We start from the raw sequence: 21958 nt of genomic DNA on the forward strand, positions 1-21958 counted from the left end.
CGGTTTCCTGGTTAATATCACTCAAAACAGATTATCTGGTCATTATCACATTGCTGTTTGTGGGAGCTTGCTGTGCGCAAATTGGCTTCTGCGTTTCCCACATTACAACAGTGACTACACTTCAAAAAGTACTTCATTGGCTGTAAAGCGTTTTGGGACATCCTACGGTCGTGAAAGGCGCTATATAAATGCAAGTCTTTCTTTCTCCATCCAGTAACTGCAGACCAGTGTCTCACTGACTGTCTCAAACATGGCGCCGGCTGTTCTCATCCCTCCTTCAAATGGTCACGGACGCCACTTGGCATGCGCGCTGGCCGCGGTGCAGGCTGGGTAGAGGGAATCCCGTAGCCATGGCGGAGAAGCAGAAACACGACGGGCGGGTGAAGATCGGCCATTACATCCTGGGAGACACGCTGGGGGTCGGCACCTTCGGCAAAGTGAAGAGTTAAGTGTGTGTCCGCCAGTCTAGGACGATTCTTTAAAAGCGCGTCACGCTTGCCAAGCCTCCCTGGTTTGTGTTAGTTTGCAGGTGACGTCCTCGGTCAACAGTGAAAGGCTCGCTGCTGATTCCCAGTGAGTGGCCCGGCCTAGTGCCTCGGTGGACACGGCGTCCCCCTGGCGGGACTGTGCATCTGATGGCGGCAGTTTATTGGCTCTCCGAGGTTGGACCGGCGAACCCCGCCCTCCCGTCTCATGGAACCAACAACCGTTAGTTCCCCAGCCTCGCGCCGATTTCAGCGAAAGTGACAACAACAGCATTGGAATGTTGGGAACTGCGCGTTCCCAGACTGCGCGCCCCCTGCACCCAGCGCGTTCCCAGGCTGCGCGCACCCTACACCCAGCGCGTTCCCAGGCTGCGCGCACCCTACACCCAGCGCTTTCCCAGACTGCGCGCCCCATGCACCCAGCGCGTTCCCAGACAGCGCGCCCCATGCACCCAGCGCGTTCCCAGACAGCGCGCCCCATGCACCCAGCGCGTTCCCAGACTGCGCGCCCCCGCCCACAGCGCGTTCCCAGACTGCGCGCCCCCGCCCACAGCGCGTTCCCAGACTGCGCGCCCCCGCCCACAGCGCGTTCCCAGACTGCGCGCCCCCGCCCACAGCGCGTTCCCAGACTGCGCGCCCCCGCCCACAGCGCGTTCCCAGACTGCGCGCCCCCGCCCACAGCGCGTTCCCAGACTGCGCGCCCCCGCCCACAGCGCGTTCCCAGACTGCGCGCGCCCCGCACCCAGCGCGTTCCCAGACTGCGCGCCCCCCGCCCACAGCGCGTTCCCAGACTGCGCGCCCCCGCCCACAGCGCGTTCCCAGACTGCGCGCCCCCGCACCCAGCGCGTTCCCAGACTGCGCGCCCCCGCCCACAGCGCGTTCCCAGACTGCGCGCCCCCGCACCCAGCGCGTTCCCAGACTGCGCGCCCCCGCCCCAGCGCGTTCCCAGACTGCGCGCCCCCCGCACCCAGCGCGTTCCCAGACTGCGCGCCCACAGCGCATTCCCAGACTGCGCGCCCCGCACCCAGCGCGTTCCCAGACTGCGCGCCTCCGCACCCAGCGCGTTCCCAGGCTGCGCGCCCCCGTCCACAGCGCGTTCCCAGACTGCGCGCCCCCCGCACCCAGCGCGTTCCCAGACTGCGCGCCCCCCGCACCCAGCGCGTTCCCAGACTGCGCGCCCCCCGCCCACAGCGCGTTCCCAGACTGCGCGCCCCGCACCCAACGCGTTCCCAGACTGCGCGCCTCCGCACCCAGCGCGTTCCCAGACTGCGCGCCCCCCGCACCCAGCGCGTTCCCAGACTGCGCGCCCCCCGCACCCAGCGCGTTCCCAGACTGCGCGCCCCCCGCACCCAGCGCGTTCCCAGACTGCGCGCCCCCCGCACCCAGCGCGTTCCCAGACAGCGCGCCCCCCGCACCCAGCGCGTTCCCAGACTGCGCGCACCCAGCGCGTTCCCAGATTGCGCGCCCCCCGCCCACAGCGCGTTCCCAGACTGCGCACCCCGCACCCAGCGCGTTCCCAGACTGCGCGCCCCCGCACCCAGCGCCTTCCCAGACTGCGCGCCCCCGCCCCAGCGCGTTCCCAGACTGCGCGCCCCCCGCACCCAGCGCGTTCCCAGACTGCGCGCCCCATGCACCCAGCGCGTTCCCAGACTGCGCCCCCCCCGCACCCAGCATGTTCCCAGACTGCGCACCCAGCGCGTTCCCAGACTGCGCACCCCCCGCACCCAGCGCGTTCCCAGACTGCGCGCCCCCCCCCGCACCCAGCGCGTTCCCAGACTGCGCGCCCCCCGCACCCAGCGCGTTCCCAGACTGCGCGCCCCCCCGCACCCAGCGCGTTCCCAGACTGCGCGCACCCCATGCACCCAGCGCGTTCCCAGACAGCGCGCCCCATGCACCCAGCGCGTTCCCAGACAGCGCGCCCATGCACCCAGCGCGTTCCCAGACTGCGCGCCCCCCGCACCCAGCGCGTTTCCAGACTGCGCGCCCCCCGCACCCAGCGCGTTCCCAGACTGCGCGTCCCCCGCACCCAGCGCGTTCCCAGACTGCGCGCACCCAGCGCGTTCCCAGATTGCGCGCCCCCCGCACCCAGCGCGTTCCCAGACTGCGCGCCCCCCGCACCCAGCGCCTTCCCAGACTGCGCGCCCCCGCCCCAGCGCGTTCTCAGACTGCGTGCCCCCCGCACCCAGCGCGTTCCCAGACTGCGCGCCCCCCGCAACCAGCGCGTTCCCAGACTGCGCGACCCCCGCACCCAGCGCGTTCCCAGACTGCGCGCCCCCCGCACCCAGCGCGTTCCCAGACTGCGCGCCCCCCGCACCCAGCGCGTTCCCAGACTGCGCGCCCCCCGCACCCAGCGCGTTCCCAGACTGCGCGCCCCCCGCACCCAGCGCGTTCCCAGACTGCGCGCCCCCCGCACCCAGCGCGTTCCCAGACTGCGCGCCCCCCGCACCCAGCGCGTTCCCAGACTGCGCGCCCCCCGCACCCAGCGCGTTCCCAGACTGCGCGCCCCCCGCACCCAGCGCGTTCCCAGACTGCGCGCCCCCCGCACCCAGCGCGTTCCCAGACTGCGCGCCCCCCCGCACCCAGCGCGTTCCCAGACTGCGCGCCCCCCGCACCCAGCGCGTTCCCAGACTGCGCGCCCCCCGCACCCAGCGCGTTCCCAGACTGCGCGCCCCCCGCACCCAGCGCGTTCCCAGACTGCGCGCCCCCCGCACCCAGCGCGTTCCCAGACTGCGCGCCCCCCGCACCCAGCGCGTTCCCAGACTGCGCGCCCCCCGCACCCAGCGCGTTCCCAGACTGCGCGCCCCCCGCACCCATCGCGTTCCCAGACTGCGCGCCCCCCGCACCCAGCGCGTTCCCAGACTGCGCGCCCCCCGCACCCAGCGCGTTCCCAGACTGCGCACCCAGCGCGTTCCCAGACTGCGCGCCCCCCGCACACAGCGCGTTCCCAGACTGCGCGCCCCCCGCACCCAGCGCGTTCCCAGACTGCGCGCCCCCCCCCGCACTCAGCGCGTTCCCAGACTGCGCGCACCCCATGCACCCAGCGCGTTCCCAGACAGTGCGCCCCATGCACCCAGCGCGTTCCCAGACTGCGCGCCCCCTCACCCAGCGCGTTCCCAGACTGCGCGTTCCCAGACTGCACGCCCCCCACACCCAGCGCGTTCCCAGACTGCGCGCCCCCCGCACCCAGCGCGTTCCCAGACTGCGCGCCCCCCGCACCCAGCGCGTTCCCGGACTGCGTGCCCCCCGCACACAGCGAGTTCCCAGACTGCGCGCCCCCCGCACCCAGCGCATTCCCAGACTGCGCGCCCGCCCCCAGCGCGTTCCCAGACTGCGCACCCGCTCACCTCGCTCAGCGAATTCCCAACCTGCGCGCCCCCTCCCCGCTCACCTCGCTCAGCGAATTCCCAACCTGCGCGCCCCCTCCCTGCTCACCACGCTCAGCGAATTCCCAACCTGCGCGCCCCCTCCCCGCTCACCACACTCAGCGCATTCCCACCCTGTGCACTCGCGTCCCCGTTCTCAATGGCCCAGAAATTAGGTTCGGGGGCTTGCCGTGCGTGCAAGCCCCCGATGTGCACTTACCCGGCGCGCCGACAGCTGAAGCCTGGGGCTGCTTGGAATTCCTGTCACTGGCCCGGTTCAGCTGTCGGCGCGCTGTGCTTGCCTGATCCAGCGGCGTAGTTCGTTCGATGTGCCGGCTGGGATCAGGTGAGCACTGGGCAGCCAATCAGGGGAGGGAAAACTTCATTCATGAGTTTGACAGTAAGAACTGTCAAACTCATGAAAACTACGGGTGCCCAAAACACTACTTAAACTTTAAATAAAATTTTAAAAAACATCCCACTAATTAAATGAACTATAAATAACTTAAAAAAAAACTATTTTAAACAATTAATCAAATTTTTGAAAAAAATAATTTTTTAAGAAATCAGGTCTAAAAATACACTTACCTTACTGTAAAGTCCTTAAAAACAATAAAGCTGTGGAAAAATGTTATAATTTTAAATAATAGACCACTTACCTTAAAGAATTAAGTCCTTACGTCTCCTTTTTACATTTCTAAAAAGTTGAGGCCCTTACACACGGGCAAACCTGTCAAAAAGAAGGAAGTTCAACGCGTGCGCGCAGAGTCCTGCGCGCACGCGTTGGACCTCTGAACCCCTTGGAGGAAATGCCGGTTTCCCGCGCATGCGCTGTGCATACTGAAATCCGGCACTTCCAACGGGCCCACGCGTGAGTACCCCGTCCGTACTCACGCGTTGGGACCGGAATTACTGGGCCAATGTATTCCCGACCTCCGCATCCCCTCCGCGTGTCTCCACATCCCTCCGTGTGTCCCTCCCTGCAACTCCTCTCTTTTTCGTCCCTCCCATCGCCGCAAATGTTTTCAAGCTGGTTTTAATGTGTTTAGGTTAGGTTCGACCTGGTGCGTGTGTCTCAATATTGATTACATTGTGATGCTCACCTCTGTGTGCAGCATAAAGATGAGCATCCCTTTAAGAGAATGTAGGAGGAACGTGTAATCTGTGATTTTCAAAAGCACTTATTGCTTTGGTTTTAATGATTGATTTGTAATGTCGGAAAATATTTTAGCAGCTATTGTCCATTTTAAACTTCTTAATCAGATGCAGATCCTTTAATTTTTTTATAGTTAAATGCTGTGCTAATGTGACTAAGGTTAGTTTTAGGGAATGGAGCACTTTGTAAGATCCAAAATTAAGCAGTACTAGGCCAGTTACAGGAGAGCAAGATCCAGTTTAAAGCTCTCTAAACTTTGCTTCATAGCTCCATCTCGGATGTGTTACTTTTCATTTCCATTTCCCACATCAGCCATTCTTCCTTGGATAGAATGGAATAATTCTGAAGTTAAATCCTAATATCTTTATTTCTTTAGTTGGAGAGCATCAACTAACAGGACACAAAGTTGCAGTTAAAATCCTGAACAGGCAGAAGATCCGCAATTTGGATGTGGTTGGAAAAATCAAACGGGAAATTCAAAACTTGAAACTCTTCCGCCATCCTCACATTATCAAACTGTGAGTGACATTAATTTGTGTTGTGTGCTGGTAATAAATGAGGTCAGACTCTATCTGGAATACTGCGTTCGATTTTGGATACTGCACTTCAGGAAGGCTATGTATTGCCCTTGGACGGTGCGCGGTGCAGATTCACCAGAATGGTACCAGGGCTTAAAGGATTAAGTTATGAGGACAGGTTGCATAAACTTGGCTTGTATTCCCTTGTTTAGAAGATTATGGTGTGATCTAAGTGAGGTATTTAAAATGATAAAGGGTCAGATTTTATTTGGGGGGGCAATCTTAAAATTAGCGCTAGGCCATTTAGGACTGAAATCAGGAAGCACCTTTTCACAAAAGGATAGTTGAAATTCAGAACTCTCCCTCCAAAGGCTGTGGATGCTGGGTCATTTGAAATTTTCGGGACTGAGATTGCTAGATTTTTGTTAGATAAGGATGTCAAAGGGATATAGATCAAAGGCAGGTAAATGGATCTGAGGTTCAGATCAGCCATGATCTGATTGAATGACGGAACAGGCCTGTGGGCCTTAGAATCATAGAAAGTTACAGCACGGAAGGAGGCCATTTCGGCCCATCGTGTCTGCGCCGGTCAACAAAGAGCTATCCAGCCTAATCCCACTTCCCAGCTCTTGGTCCGTAGCCCTGCAGGTTAGAGCATCCCAAGTGCACATCCAAATACTTTTTAAATGTGGTTAGGGTTCCTGCCTCTACCACCCTTTCAGGCAGTGAGTTCCAGACCCCCACAACACTGGGTGAAGAAATTTCCCCTCAAATCCCCTCTAAACCTTCCCCCAATTACTTTGAATCTGTGCCCCCTGGTTTTTGACCCCTCTGTTAAGGGAAATAGGTCCTTTCTATCCACTTTATCTTTGCCCTTCATAATTTTATACACCTCAATAAGGTCTCCCCTCAGCCACCTCTGTTCCAAGGAAAACAGACCCAGCCTATCCAGTCTTTCCTCATAGCTAAGATTCTCTACTCCCTGCAACATCCTTGTAAATCTCCTCTGTACCCTCTCTAGTGCAATCACATCTTTCCTGTATTGTGGTGACCAGAACTACACACAGTACTCTAGCTGAGGCCTAACTAGTGTTTTATACAGTTGAAGCATAACCCCCCCCCTGCTCTTGTATTCTATGCCACAGCTAATAAAGGCAAGCATTCCGTATGCCTTCTTAACCACCTTATCTACCTGGCCTGCTACCTTCAGGGATCTGTGGACATGCACTCCAAGGTCCCTTTGTTCCTCTACACTACTCAGTGTCCTACCATTTAATGTGTATTCCCTTTCCTTGTTAGCCCTCCCCAAATGCATTATCTCACACTTCTCCGGATTGAATTCCATTTGCCACTGTTCTGCCCACCTGACCAATTTATTGATATCTTCCTGCAGTCTACAGCTTCCTTCTTCATTATCAACCACACAGCCGATTTTAGTATCATCTGCAAACTTCTCCTGTTCTTGTGTTCCTAGACCTTCCCCAAATAAGTATCTCCCATTTAAACACTGCTAATTACTTTGTATATTAGGCCTTCTGGGACAGTATATTCCATATTCTCTCTACCCTTTGTGTGAAGAAGTTTTTCCTGGATTTGCTTTTAACTGGCTAGCTTTAATTCTAATATGTCACCATTTCCTAAATTTAAACATTTAGAAGGAAGTTGCTCCCTATCTTCCGTGTCAATTCTTTTCATAATCATATTTTCAATCAGATCACCCTTTAAACTCCTTATGTCCGGGGAGTATAATTATAGTTTACCCAATCTTTCGTTATAGCTCAAACCCATCATCCCACTGCATCCTGGTGAATTATTGCTGGACTTTCTCCAAGGGGTGTGTATATCCTTCTTAAGTAGAGTGCCCAAAACTGAATCTGATATTTCCAAAGAAGTCTGACCAATGCTGTGTATAACTATAATAACTACTAGCTTTTATATTCTGAATTATTTTATGATTAGTCTTTTTTTAATTGCTTTTTTGTACCTATGAGCTAGCTTTTAATGACTTGGTATCTGTATCTTTAAATTCTCTTGTGTATGTACTTTGCCCAGTGCTTTCTCATTTAGATTATATTCCCATCTGCCATTCTAAAGTCCAAGGTGTGCTATCACTGCAGTGTTAAATGCTTGATTTATCTGCGTCACTTTGTAATTTTTCTGCTCTCTTTATACTTCCTACCGTATTATTATCTGTAAAATTGGATACACTTCCTATTCCCAAATTCAGTTAAGAGGGAGGGAAAATTAAATGAAAAGCTGGGATCTTCGCAACGATCCCTGGAAGACACTACGTGTAATTGCATACCTATCCAAGAATGTCCCTTTTATCACAACACACTCCCTCCTACAACAACAACTTGTATTTATATAGCGCCTTTAACGTAGTAAAACGTCCCAAGGTGCTTCGCAGGAGTATTACAAGATGCAAATTTGACACCGAGCCACATAAGGAGAAATTGGGGCAGGTGACCAAAAGCTTGGTCAAAGAGGTAGGTTTTAAGGAGTGTCTTAAAAGAAGAAAGAGAGGTAGAGAGGTTTAGGTAGGGAATTCCAGAGCTTAGGGCCTAGGCAACAGAAGGCATGGCCACCAATCGTTAGTGTTATGATCAGGGATGCTCAAGAAGGCAGAATTAGAGGAGTGCAGATATCTCGGTGGGAGGTTGTGGGGCTGGAGGAGATTACAGAGATAGGGAGGGGCGAGGCCATGGAGGGATTTGAAATCGAGGCGTTGCTTAACCGGGAGCCCATTTATGTCAGTGAGCACAGGGGAGATGGGTGAATGGGACTTGGTGCGAGTTAGGACACGGCAACTGAGTTTTGGATGACCTCAAGTTTACAGAGGGTAGAATGTGGGAGGCCGGCCAGGAGTGCGTTAGAATAGTCAAGTCTAGAGGTTAAAAAAAAAAATTTAAAAAAAATGCTGAAGATACAAGGCAGGCCCTTCAGTATTTGGAGGAAAGATGGGTTAACATGTTGGATGTGGATCATTTGTCCTTTACAGATGCTGATGGATCTGTTCTGCATTTCTAGCATTTTCTACGTTATCTATATAATTGCCTATAAGCCAACCCAAATGTAAGATGATCCAACTACTTTCAAGCCAAAATAGCATCGGATGATGTTGAGCAGAAGATCGGTGTAGGCTGGAGTGGAGTGGAAAATTGTGTCCCGATAAAATTGAGACTGAATCCTGTACTTGCTGATCATATTAAGTGTTGTGGTCAGTCTGCTGCTCTACTCTATTCCCAAGTATAAGATGGACGCTCCCTCCTTGAACTCCCAAACAGTGGAATAATATTCTTGTCTTGTAGGAGAGTTTATATGTATTTAACACAAGATTAATGGGGTGGGAAGCAATGCACACATTTAAAAATGACATTGTGCTTCCTGGGTGCAGTTAATGTTTGTTTAGCTAGATAAAGTGACATTTAACATGCATTATTTCAGAAGTAAATTCAAAGATATTTAAGTGCACTCATCACATTTTTGAGAGAAAGTTTGAAGTGGGCTCAGCAGTGATTGGGAACGGGCTGAGCCCTAATCTGCCCACTGTTTTCTTTCACAACCCATGCATCTGAGTCCCGGTTCCGATTCTGCCCAGCCTTCCCTCTGTCTCTGCTCCATTGCCCAGCAGGTTAAAATATTCTGAGTTGATGGATTCTGTTCACCTACTTCAAGCAACTTAGTAACTTTTGTAAGCTGTCAGCATTCATTGTTCAAATAGAAACCGTTTACAAATTCAACAGAAGTAAATAAAGAAAGGATGTTAATCAAAATTGTTTTTAATCATTCCAATCTTAAAAGGTTTGAGATTCACTCTTAAAGTGATGGATGTAAAATGTTATGAACTAAAGTAAAACACAAAACTTCTCTTAATTTGTAGGCTAGTATAACACAGAACTGGCAGGCTGGAGAGAACAAATAAGGGTGCACCCAGATAAGGTGCATCATGATTGTTGTAATATCTTGGTAGTAACTAATTAACAAAGACAGATGAAGCAACAGTTCCGAGCAAATATTAAGATGACTTTATTTTCCTAAATCCCATAACCAAGTGAAGAAAGGACAAAATAAATAAAAATGGATCAACAGAAAAATAAAAAGGGAGATTACATGAAAATGTCTTAGAAAGCTTGAAATGAGGGTGACTATTGGGCTGAGTACAAGATTCTACAGAAGCAGGTCACGAAAAAGATTGGGGGCGCTCAGAGAAAACTGGAAAGGAACATAGCAGATTCAAAATGTAACTCCAAAATTCTTTTCACACCATAAACAGGATGGTTGGTCAAGGAGGGCTGAAGTGGAGCTAGACATGAGTATAAACTAGTGATAGTCGACATGCTATATTACTATCACGTGGATGTTTTTTTCCTGGAGGGACACAGACAGTATGTCAAGTAACATCAAACAAAATAGTGGTGTATGCTCCAGAATTTTGAAACAAAGGTTTTAGATAAGTTGAATGGGCTGGAAACCAATAAATTCCTTGAGACAGATAAGCTATATACCAGGATACATAGACTTTGGAGTAAACTTGTGAAGCACTAACAGCCATCTCGACGGCAGTCACTTAACACTGGGGAGGCTCCAAGAGACTGAAAACAGGCAAATGCATTGTCCATATTCAAGAAGTGTGATTGAACCATACCTGGCCTCAAATATTGGAAAACTAAAGAGTACCTGTTTGAACATAACCTGATTGAGTGAAGGTTTAGTGGCTTGAGATTTGAAGAAAAAAAATCAGTGCTACGGTTGACATTTCTTCCAAACTCATTGCAAAAAAAATGTTGATTTCTGTTAAAGCAAACGTTTTAAGAAACTTGCATTAGATTATGGATATCAACTAAAAATCCAGTAAAGATCCGTTCCCCTAGCCTGTGCAGGATATAATCTTGTGAACAACCTATTTTCCACTAGGCATGCTTTGTGGTGCTTATCCCAAATGGTTAAGGGGAAAACAATGGAAATGTTTCCTTCTTGCTTCACTCCAGGCTCTCTCTCAATCTAATTTTCTTGCTTAAGGAAGAATGTAGACCTACATCATGCTAAAGGTGTCTATAGTAGCATTTCTTTAGCCTGCCATGTTAAACTTAAATAAAACATCATTATTAAGGGTTCTAATGACATACTGTAGGACCATCCCTAGTTATATGATGTTTTATTGCTACGTATCACTAAAGAGTTATAACAGCACTAATTGATCGAATCATAGGACTGAATTTTGCCAAAATCACAAAGATTGACCGGGTCGGTATCCTGCTGTAAACCCGCCTCCTTGTCAGTTTCCCAAGTGTCGGGTCTGTCATCCCTGAACAGACCCGACACCAAGCGGCGGGTCAGCTAATTTAGATAGTTAAAAGCTTATTAAAAGGTAGTTAAGCACCATTTTCCCATGTACTTACCATTTTACAAGGTTTTCAACGAGGTTCCCGGAGAGCGGCTATCACGTCAGGCAAGTATGTCGGGTTCTCAATGAATGGATTGCTGTGAATAGGTGAAAGCTGCAAAAGTGGTCTAAAAGCTACCAAATCACAGCTGTTCACTTCCCAATCTTAGAAGCTGGAGCATTAATGATTTGGAACCCACTTTTGAGCTTCATGCACTTTTGAAGTGTTTGGAGTAATCTCTCTATCCAGTGTCACCTCATAGAAACATAGAAGACAGGAGCAGGAGTAGTCCATTCGGCCCCTCGAGCCTGCTCCTCCATTCAATGCGATCGTGGCTGATCATCCAAATTCAGTACTCGGTCCCTGCTTTCTCCCCATACCCCTTGATCCCTTTAGCCTTAAGAAATATATCCAACTCCTTCTTGAATATATTTAATATATTGGCCTCTACTGCCTTCTGTGGTAGAGAATTCCACAGGTTCACCACTCTGGGTGAAGAAATTCCTCCTAATTTCTGTCCTAAATGGCCTACCCCTTATGCTTAGACTGTGACCCCTGGTTCTGGACTCCCCGACCATCAGGAACATCCTTCCTGCATCTAGTCTGTCCAGTCCTGTCAGAATTTTATAAGTTTCAATGAGATCCCCTCTCATTCTTCTAAACTCCAGCGAGTACAAGCCCAATCGACCCAATCTCTCCTCATACGTCATTCCTGCCATCCCAGGTATCAGCCTGGTGAATCTTCGCTGAACTCCTTCCATGGCAAGAACATCCTTCCTCAGATAAGGCGACCAAAACTGCACACAATGCTCAAAGTGTGGTCTCACCAAGGCCCTGTACAACTGCAGCAAGACATCCTTGCTCCTGTACTCGAATCCTCTCGCTACGAAGGCCAACATACCATTTGCCTTCTTAACTGCCTGCTGCACCTGCATGCTACCTTCAGCGACTGGTGCACAAGGACACCCAGGTCTCATTGCACTTCCCCTTCTCCCAATCTATTGCCATTCAGATAATAATCTGCCTTCCTGTTTTTGCCACCAAAGTGGATAACCTCACATTTATCCTCCTTGGAACAACCTATCTCACCATTGACAGATTACTTCTGTCACCTCATCCTCACCTGCCATCTATTCCATCAGCATCAGTGCCCTTGAAAACATCTCACCTTGGTCCTCAGAATCCCAACATGAGCAGTCCCAACACCAGCATCACCGGGCACACCAGCAGCACCAACATCCACACCAACCTTCTCCGCAAACAGCTGATGTTGCACTGGACACAGGGCATCATCACCTGTGCACATTGCTGCCCGGGACACCAGCGATGGCCTCACCATGTCCAGATTTGCTTCACTTAACACTCTACACCCTGGCTGTCACATGATGTACCAGGTTGGCACCATCCTACAGCAGCACCATAAAGCATCCCTACAATGTCCAAGTCATTCCTTTCACACTTGGCACCATTGGGGGTGGGGGGGGAACGTTATGTCTCACCATTCACTGGAACTCACTAAGACACTCCAAAAGGCGCACACAAATCTGTCCAAGAAGGCAAAGTGTTGAAAATAAAGATTTCAATGTTTGACAACACATTAACAGACACTTACATGAACATTGGCTAAAGCACACAAGTGCCTACCCTTGTGTGTTAGTTTGTATGATTGGACAAAGATGAGGGGTGGCTAGTGAGATGGAGATGTGATAATGTAGATAGAGAGGGATGGGTGGAGGTGCAAGGTAAGTTGGTGTGAGTAAGGATGTGCAGGAGTAGGATAGGGAAGGCAGTGATGAGGTTGTGATGAGAGGCACAGCAGGATGAGGTTGAGTGTGGCTTTGCAGTAACGTTTTGTGATCTACTAAGATCATTGAAAGGTTTGTGGCACTGCACCCAGGTCCTCCTGACAACATCCCTGCTTGTGCCCTCCTGTGCAATGTGCAACCAGGCTGTGTTGGTCTCCTGGGGAGGTCTCTTCCACCCATTGGAAGGGAAGAGAACCTCTCTGCGTGCTGTGACTCCCTCCATAAGCATATGGAGGGAGGAATGGGAGAGCCTGGGTGCAGCTGTGCACCTCTGTGCAGTGTTTGCAGCACCTCAATGCTGCAGAACACTGACAGCACAACTGTCAAAATGATTGTGGACATGACCCCTTTAAGGAAATCGGCTGATGACACGTCATCAAATGATGTCATCAGACCCACTTGCTATTAGAAACATAGAAGATAGGAGCAGGAGTAGGCCATTCGGCTCCTCGAGCCTCTTCCGCCATTTAATGAGATCATGGCTGATCATCCAAATTCAGTACCCTGTCCCTGCTTTCTCCCCATATCCCTTGATCCCTTTAGCCTAAAGAAATATATCTAACTCCTTCTTGAATATATTTAATAAGTTGGCCTCAACTGCCTTCTGTGGTCGAGAATTCCACAGGTTCACCACTCTCTGGGTGAAGAAATTCCTCCTCGTCTCAGTCCTAAATGGCTTACCCCTTATCCTTAGACTGTGACCCCTGGTTCTGAACTCCCCGCCATCGGGAACATCCTTCCTGCATCTAGTCTGTCTAGTCCTGTTAGAATTTTATAAGTTTCAATGACATCCCCCCTCATTCTTCTAAACTCCAGTGAATATAAGCCCAATCGACCCAATCTCTCCTCATACGTCATTCCTGCCATCCCAGGTATCAGTCTGGTGAATCTTTGCTGCACTCCCTCCATGGCAAGAACATCCTTCCTCAGATAAGGTGACCAAAACTGCACACAATGCTCAAAGTGTGGTCTCACCAAGGCCCTGTACAACTGCAGCAAGACATCCTTGCTCCTCTACTCGAATCCTCTCGCTATGAAGGCCAACATACCATTTGCCTATTAATTGGCCGAAAACCTCGCAGGGCGGGCTTAACAAGCCCCATCAACGGAATATCTTGTTGGAGGTAGGGATCGACACAGATGCGGGGTCCCCACACGCCATGGACGTCGTCTGCCGAGGTTGGAAAAATCCAGCCCATAGAATCTTACAACGCAGAAGGAGGCCATTTGGCCCACCATGCCTGTGCCAGCTCTTTGAAAGAACTATCAAATTAGTTCCACTTCCCCACTCTTTCCTCATAGCCCTGTAAATGTTTTCTTTTCAAGTATACTATGTAGTATTACATAGTATTTACAGCACAGAAACAGGCCATTCGGCCCATCAGGTCTATGCCAGTGTTTATGCTTCACACGAGCCTCCTGCTACCTTGCTTCATCCCACCCTATCAACATATCCTTTTATTCCTTTCACCCTCATGTACTTATCTAGCTTCCCCTTAAATGCATCTATGCTAATCGCTTCAACTACTCCATGTGATAGCAAGTATATATCAAATTCCCTTTGGAAAGTTACTGTTTAATTTGCTTCCACCACCCATTCAGACAGTGAGTTCCAGATCATAACATCTTGCTGCATAAAAAAGTTCTCATTTTCCCCTCTGCTTCTTTTTCCAATTATCTTAAATTTATGTCCTCTGGTTACAGACCTACCTACTAGTGGAAACAGTGTTTCTTTATTTACTCTGTCAAAAACCCCTCATAATTTTGATAGCTCGTTAAATTTCCCCTAAACTGCTCTAAAGAGAATAATCCCAGTTTTTTGTAGTCTGTACACTGTGTTGTGCTTTACTAGTAGGTACCATAATTACTGTCTTATACTTTACCAGGTACCAGGTGATCAGCACTCCAACTGACTTCTTCATGGTGATGGAATATGTGCCAGGTGGTGAGCTTTTCGACTACATCTGTAAACATGGAAGGGTAAGAGCTATACTGCTATTTGAACCAATGGGGAATTGATCCTCAAGTGCCTAAGGGAAAAACTTGGATTTTTCTTGCTTTTTTTAATTAACATTGTTTTTGAATGCTTTTAAGAAACTTTATTTTACTTTAACATTGCATGCATTGTTTTCTTTTATTTATATAATAAACCAATTGCTGAATGTACATGATTTGAGCACTTCCACACCTTGTATTTAATGTTTTAACGACTGCAACCTATGTCTTGGCTGGCTACAAACCTACCTGTGACATTGATGCTCTATTCTGTGAATATTCAGCAAGAGGTACAGTTCTACAAGGGCAGGCTGGTATTTGTTTTTCTGCCCTCCCCGCCCCTCCCAATTGAGAGAGGGAATGCTCTGGTCCACCAGCCAACTTGGCCAAGAACTTACAAGTGAGAGTAAGCAGGTTTGACTGTTAGTCAAGGCTGGTGCTTCTGAGCTGGTGTTCAGAGTGACTTTCCTGCATTGCGATTTATTTATTGCTGTAACAGATTTAGGGCTTCTCCAGCAACAATGTGACATGCCCCTATGTTCTGTTCTTGCTGTAGGTGGAGGAAACGGAAGCTTGCCGTCTTTTTCAACAGATTATTTCAGCTGTTGATTATTGTCACAGACACATGGTGGTTCATCGTGATTTGAAGCCAGAGAATGTTCTCCTTGATGCACAAATGAATGCCAAGATAGCTGACTTTGGTATGTGACTCCTGGTGTATGTGAGGAATGTGTCAGACTGCAGCTAAGTGTTCCAGAGTTGGGGGAATTACTATAAAAGTCTGCAGCTCAGCCTGTCGGAAATACAATGCAGAACCCAATTTGTTTCACAAGTTAAAATTGTTGTAGAGTAATATTTTCTTTTTCAAAATTGTCATTCATGCTTAGTTTAAATAGGGCTCAGTCAATTACAGATGTTTAAAATGTGTTCCAAAGCTAATGTTCTATAGGATGAAGTGCAGAGGGCATGGATTATTGGTAGATAATATAAGTTACTGTTGCTGTTATACTCATCATATTCTTCAGAAGAAGAAAAACCATATGACAATCTATATTGGGGTAACCACAATCGAATCCTGTCCAGTGGTACATGAAGTCCTGTTGTTTGTGAGCTGGAGCTTGTGAATAGAGGGTTGTGCAGTTAGGGAATTTGAAACGGTTGTAGAACATAAGAAATAGAAGTATATAAGAAGTAGGAGCAGGAGTAGGCCATAAGGCCCCTCGGGCCTGCTCCGCCATTCAATAGGATCATGGCTGATCTGAACTTAGACTCACGTCCACTTCCCTGCCCTCTCCCCGTAACCCCTTATTCCCTTATCAGCTAGGAAACTGTCTATCTCCGTTTTAAATTTATTTAATGTCGCAGCTTCCACAACTCTCTGAGGTAGTAAATTCCATAGATTTACTACCCTCTGAATGAAGAAGTCTCTCCTCATCTCAGTTTTGAAAGGGCAGCCCCTTATTCTAAGATTATGCCCCCTAGTTCTAGTCTCACCCATCAGTGGAAACATCCTCACCGCATCCACCCGATCAAGCCCCCTCACAATCTTATATGTTTCGATAAGATCGCCTCTCATTCTTCTGAATTCCAATGAGTAGAGGCCCAACCTACTCAACCTTTCCTCATAAGTCAACCCCCTCATCATCCGGAATCAACCGAGTGAACCTTCTCTGAACTCCCTCGAGAGCAAGTATATCTTTTCTTAAATATGGAAACCAAAACTGTACGCAGTATTCCAGGTGTGGCCTCACCAGTACCCTGTATAACTGCAGCAAAACTTCCCTGCTTTTATACTCCATCTCCCTTACAATAAAAGCCAAGATTCCATTGGCCTTCCTGATTACCTGCATACCAACCTTCTGTGTTTCATGCACCAGGACCCCCAGATCCCTTTGTACTGTAACACTTTGCAGTTTCTCTCCATTTAGATAATAACTTGCTCTTTGATTTTTTCTGCCAAAGTGCATAACCTCACACTTTCCAACATTATATTCCATCTGCCAAATTTTTGCCCACTCACTTAGCCTGTCTATGTCCTTTTGCAGGTTTTTTATGTCCTCCTCACTCACTGCTTTCCCTCCCATCTTTGTATCGTCGGCAAACTTGGATACGTTGCACTCGGTCCCTTCCTCCAAATCGTTAATATAGATTGTAAAGAGTTGGGGTCCCAGCACCGACCCCTGCGGAACACCACTAGTTACTGATTGCCAACCAGAGAATGAACCATTTATCCCAACTCTCTGTTTTCTGTTAGATAGCCAATCTTCCACCCATGCCAGTACATTGCCCCCAATCCCGTGATTTTTTATCTTGTGCAGTAATCTTTTGTGTGGCACCTCGTCAAATGCCTTTTGGAAGTCCAAATACACCACATCCACTGGTTCCCCTTTATCCACCCTGTTTGTTATGTCCTCGAAGAATTCAAGCAAATTTGTCAAACACGACTCCCCCTTCGTAAAACCATGCTGACTCTGTCCGATTTAAATTATGCTTATCCAAATGCTCTGTTACTGCTTCCTTAATAATGGACTCCAACATTTTGCCAACCACAGATGTTAGGCTAACTGGTCTATAGTTTCCAGCCTTTTGTCTGCCTCCCTTTTTAAATAAGGGCGTTACATTAGCAGTTTTGACGAGAGGTTTTGTTCCAACAGAGAATGGGTGGAGATCTCCACCAGTGCCACTTTTGAACCAGCTATTAAGAGTAGCAGCTTGGCTTGCATTTGTTTCGTTTTCCTTATTGCTGCCTCTCTGGAATTTGGTGGAGTTGAGTTTGGGATTGGGTAATTGCAATTTGTGGTTTGGAAAACTGCATGACACAGTAGGGTGGTATACATTGGGCAAATGAGTTGAAAACCTTATTGACAATTTTTATTTGTTTAATTGATGAACATTAGGGATGTGCTACGCTCAGTGGGTATCTTAGCACCCATATAAATCCAGTTTAAATAGATGGATGGAAGTTAATTTTGTAAGAGATTGATTTTACAGCTGGGGATAATCCACAATGAGAGATGATCTAGAGAGAGTGGGAGGAAATTTAAAAAAGGGATTAGATGCTGGCAGCATCGTAAGTTTGGAGAGAGTAAAGTAATGTAATCAACAGGAAATGTTTCCTCAAATTGAGTTTAGGCAAATAAACATTGAAAAAATGTTTCTGCTCCAAGTACAAATAATAATTGTATTAGTTGGTGGAAGTTGTTGAGAATATGTGCAACTTAAAGGAGAAAGAAAATGATTTTTAGGCATATTAACTACCTTTTCAATTAAAGTGAACTTACTGGCAGTTTTTATATTTGAGATATTACTTGTGTTGAAAATAGAAAAAGAAAAAAACTAGAAGTGGTAAATGGTAGGGATAAACTTATGGTGAAAAACACTACTTGCATTTCCAGTTGCTATTGACTTTTTAAACAATATATTAAGAAGAATTTATGGTTCCCACACATTTGAGGGAGTATAATTTGATAAAGATAAACTTAAATGACCTAACTGATGCATGAACGCACACTCGCTAATGTAACCTTTTTTCATTGTAGGACTGTCTAACATGATGGCTGATGGGGAGTTTTTACGCACTAGCTGCGGCTCACCAAATTATGCTGCTCCAGAGGTTATCTCAGGCAGGTGAGATCTATCTTGTTGATATTCCCATGTTTGATCTAAGCATTTCCATCAGATTCAACGGTCCATTGTGATTTGGTTGACATTTCTGTCCAAACAATTCCCAGTGATGTTGCTATTGCCTTCCAGTATATTTTTACATCTGCAGTATAAATGCCACTTGCCTAAAAATTATTTTCCCGCATGACCTTTTTAACACAGTTTTGTCATTGTTCCATTCTTTAAACATCCTGGATGAAACGACTTTTGGGGTTGGAGAAAATGCTGGCTAATTCAACATCTTGGGCCTGTATATTCCTAGATTAGGCGTGGCATGGCTGGATGCAGAGCAAACCTCAGCCGGCTCTGGTCCAAGAACCCTCAACCTCAGAAGAACATTATAATATTTCCATTATCTAAATTAACCATTCTAATTGGCTAGTTTAGTGAGATTGCTAATTTATCTTCCGTTTATGTTACTCTTATGGACAGGTTTATGCTGTGAGCCCATCAGAAGTAGGATTGAGATCTCCCAGACTCATTTCATATATGATTTTTAAAGCCAGCACAGAGTTTATTCCTTTATTATGGGAATGTTTTATTACTATTACTTGCATGTAAATTGCCATTTCTGGCAATTTTCAGGCCGACTCATGGATTAAAAAAAATCTAATAGTTCAGGGTTCTGGCCAGCAGTTTTTTAGTCACTTCAGATGATTACCTTCTGCTACATCTAAATGAATAGAAATTATCTGACCCGATCCAGATTATTTTTAGTAGCTTTTTGATTGGCTCAATTTAATAGCCCTTTGTTTGGGCTGCAGTCAGAATTTCCTCCCCGATTTGGTAACACAGTTGGGGCAGAATATATCCCCATGCTCGTGTGCCATGTAAGCATAGTGCAATAGTTTAGATGAATGGAGTGAAAGGTAAAAGGGCAATTCTATGGGAGGTGGAACAGAACAGAAAAAAAACCCAAAGAGGATCACTGATTTGCAGAGTATGTGATTTAATCAGCAAGTTAGGGAAGCTAGTGGTGACAGTCCTGACAGTCTTTGATGCTTGGTTCCTATTTTCACTGTGTTTCATATGTATCCTGTTCTTGGAGCCTGAGTTTGTGTTTTGTGTTGTGGCTTACTTAGCTGACAATCTTTATTGCTTTACCTAGCTTTGGATAAGCTGAAATATTGTTTGTTTTGAGAGAATTGGTAGTGTTAAAACTTTTAAGAATGCATCATTGATATATGTACAATTTGTTTTATTTACTTGAAATTGCTGATTCTGTGGCAAGTTAATAAACAGGAAAAATACTGACACAAAAACTACAGGAAAAAACAGGGAAATTATTGTTGTTGACAGAATAAAATGAGAACCTTTTTTAAGATGGATTCACACCCCAGAGGTGAAATGTTTGTGTGCTAACCCATAGCCAGTTCCCCCAAATTGGATTTTTAATTGACTATCACTTGGAAGCCCAATTAAAACAATAAAATAAAGCATTGTTAAATATTTGTCTTACAAGGGAGACATATAAGTTATTATATTCATAGAATCTATAAATCTCCATTGTCACTCCATATTATAAAATTTAAAGATTTATGGAATAATGTAGACACTTCAGTATTTAATATTTTTTATTTTGTAATGAATACCATCTTCTTTCAGTGTACAACTACTATCAAATATGAAGTACTGTATCTCCAGTATAATTCACTTATTTCACTCACAGATAGCAATTGCTATTTTAGAAAAATAGAATTGAAACCAAAGTCATGGTATTCTTGGCTTAAATTGCCAGGTTTGGCAACTTGCGGGGAGGAGATGGCACACAGGAACTTGTATCACATTATAACAGCTAAAACATTAATGACCTCAGCATGAATTACTGCCACTTTATCACCTTTGGTTTATATTTGGTTTCTTCCTGATCCAGGAAACTAACCCCTGTGCACTCAAATGTTGGCTGGTACTAAACTTATTAATATTGCAGTATCAAGATGGTTTCCAGTACTGATACCCTGCTTACTCATGGGCCACCACATATGTTAGTGGAGCAGCTCTTTAATGGCATGGTAGGTCTCCAGCACCCTGTCCATGTCTTATTATTTTGACTTTTATCTTGCACAAAAGAGGAACTAAGAGTGAACTTTTATATATTATGGGAGTGGTACTTTAAATTGAAAGTATTTCATAATTTCCTCCCCCCCCCCCCCCCCCCCCCCCAAATCTTACTCTTCATTAATGCCAGAACTTCAGAGCTGTGATTGTGCGTGTCCAGACTGGGTAAGGACGACAGGTTTCCTTCCTTAAAGGACATTAGCGAACCTGTTGGGTTTTTAAGGACAGTCCGACAGCTTCATGGTCCAAATTCTCAAACTACCATGGTGGGATATGAACCCGCATTCTCTGGATTATTAGTCCAGGCCTCTGGATTACTAGTTCAGTAGCATATCCCTACAATACCGTCTCCCTATTTTTCTTTTGTTAAAATTGTTTCAAAGTCGTGAATAGTCCCTAGCAGATCTCGGGACTATTTACTGCTGTATTTTACTCCATGTATGTGCACCTTACTTGAATGTCCTATGTGATAAATTTTGTTGAGGAAATATACAAGGAAATATACAAAAATAGATTTCCACAGCAGGGCTTAATAATAAAGATAAAACAAAGCTGGAGTAGCATTGTTCTATAACTGGCAAATCAGATTCCAAGTGATTTCAGCCAGGAACCTTTATGCTAATTACAGTAGGCCTTGTATATTCTGGGTAGGGACTACAGTGTCTACTCACATGTAGAAATGTGATTGACACACTGCGTATTGCTGTCAACCAGCCTTCGTCTTGATTATCAGAGCTTAGGATTATAATTTAGTAGAGCATCTGTAACTGAAGGAAAACAGACTAGTTTTAGCAAAATAGCTATTAATATTGTCTTCAACACCTCACAACACAGCTTGTTTCAATAATAGTTTTTTTTGACAGCCAACATTTTCTCCCATTCATTTCTAGGGAACCTTCTTGTGTTACGTATAAAAATTATAAGGTAATTTTCATTAATTTATATAGTTGTGCAGTTCATGCCTCCCATTTTCACTTTTTGTTAATGCTAATCTGTTAATTGCTTGACATCTCATTTTCAGCAACTTCCAGAGTCTGGCTAATGCAATGCAATACTATAAACACTTCAACTGGAGCGGACTGGTTATTGTACTCTTTCTATTCTTTTGTTTTTTTTCCCCATTCTTTTGTTCTCTAAGCAGTCCTAAACTGATCAAATTTAGTGAAAACATAAAGCTGCATCTTTCCAAATAAAGTAGTTTTTGTACTGCTGCCTATTTTATATACCCTTCAGTGTATGGGCTTCGGTGTATGGCAGTGTATAATTCTATTATACCATATTTATAATTTCCTTTTGTTTATCAGGTTGTACGCAGGCCCAGAGGTAGATATTTGGAGTTGCGGTGTGATTCTTTATGCCTTGCTGTGTGGGACGCTGCCTTTTGATGATGAGCATGTGCCAACACTCTTCAAGAAGATCCGTGGTGGTGTATTTTATATCCCTGAGTATCTGAATCGCTCAGTAGCTAATCTTCTCATGCATATGCTGCAGGTTGACCCGCTGAAGAGGGCAACCATTAAAGACATTAG

At 46.8% G+C, this 21958-nt stretch overlaps 1 protein-coding gene across 1 annotated transcript in view; it reads left to right on the plus strand.

Moving 5' to 3' along the window:
* Positions 1–268: 268 nt before the first annotated feature.
* The window catches only part of prkaa2 (protein kinase, AMP-activated, alpha 2 catalytic subunit), a 47054-nt gene continuing 25364 nt past the window's right edge, over positions 269–21958 (plus strand). Inside the window, exons 1-6 of the mRNA XM_085978160.1 lie at positions 269–444; positions 5380–5521; positions 14600–14693; positions 15265–15409; positions 18248–18335; positions 21734–21955. Of these exons, the coding sequence (XP_085834286.1) occupies positions 282–444; positions 5380–5521; positions 14600–14693; positions 15265–15409; positions 18248–18335; positions 21734–21955 (854 nt within the window). The 5' untranslated portion in view covers positions 269–281. The remainder of the gene's footprint in view (positions 445–5379; positions 5522–14599; positions 14694–15264; positions 15410–18247; positions 18336–21733; positions 21956–21958) is intronic.

This window comes from Somniosus microcephalus, chromosome 3 (assembly GCF_052327205.1).
Source record: "Somniosus microcephalus isolate GS21.2 chromosome 3, FLI_Smic_1.0, whole genome shotgun sequence".
Taxonomy (NCBI): Eukaryota; Metazoa; Chordata; class Chondrichthyes; order Squaliformes; family Somniosidae; genus Somniosus; species Somniosus microcephalus.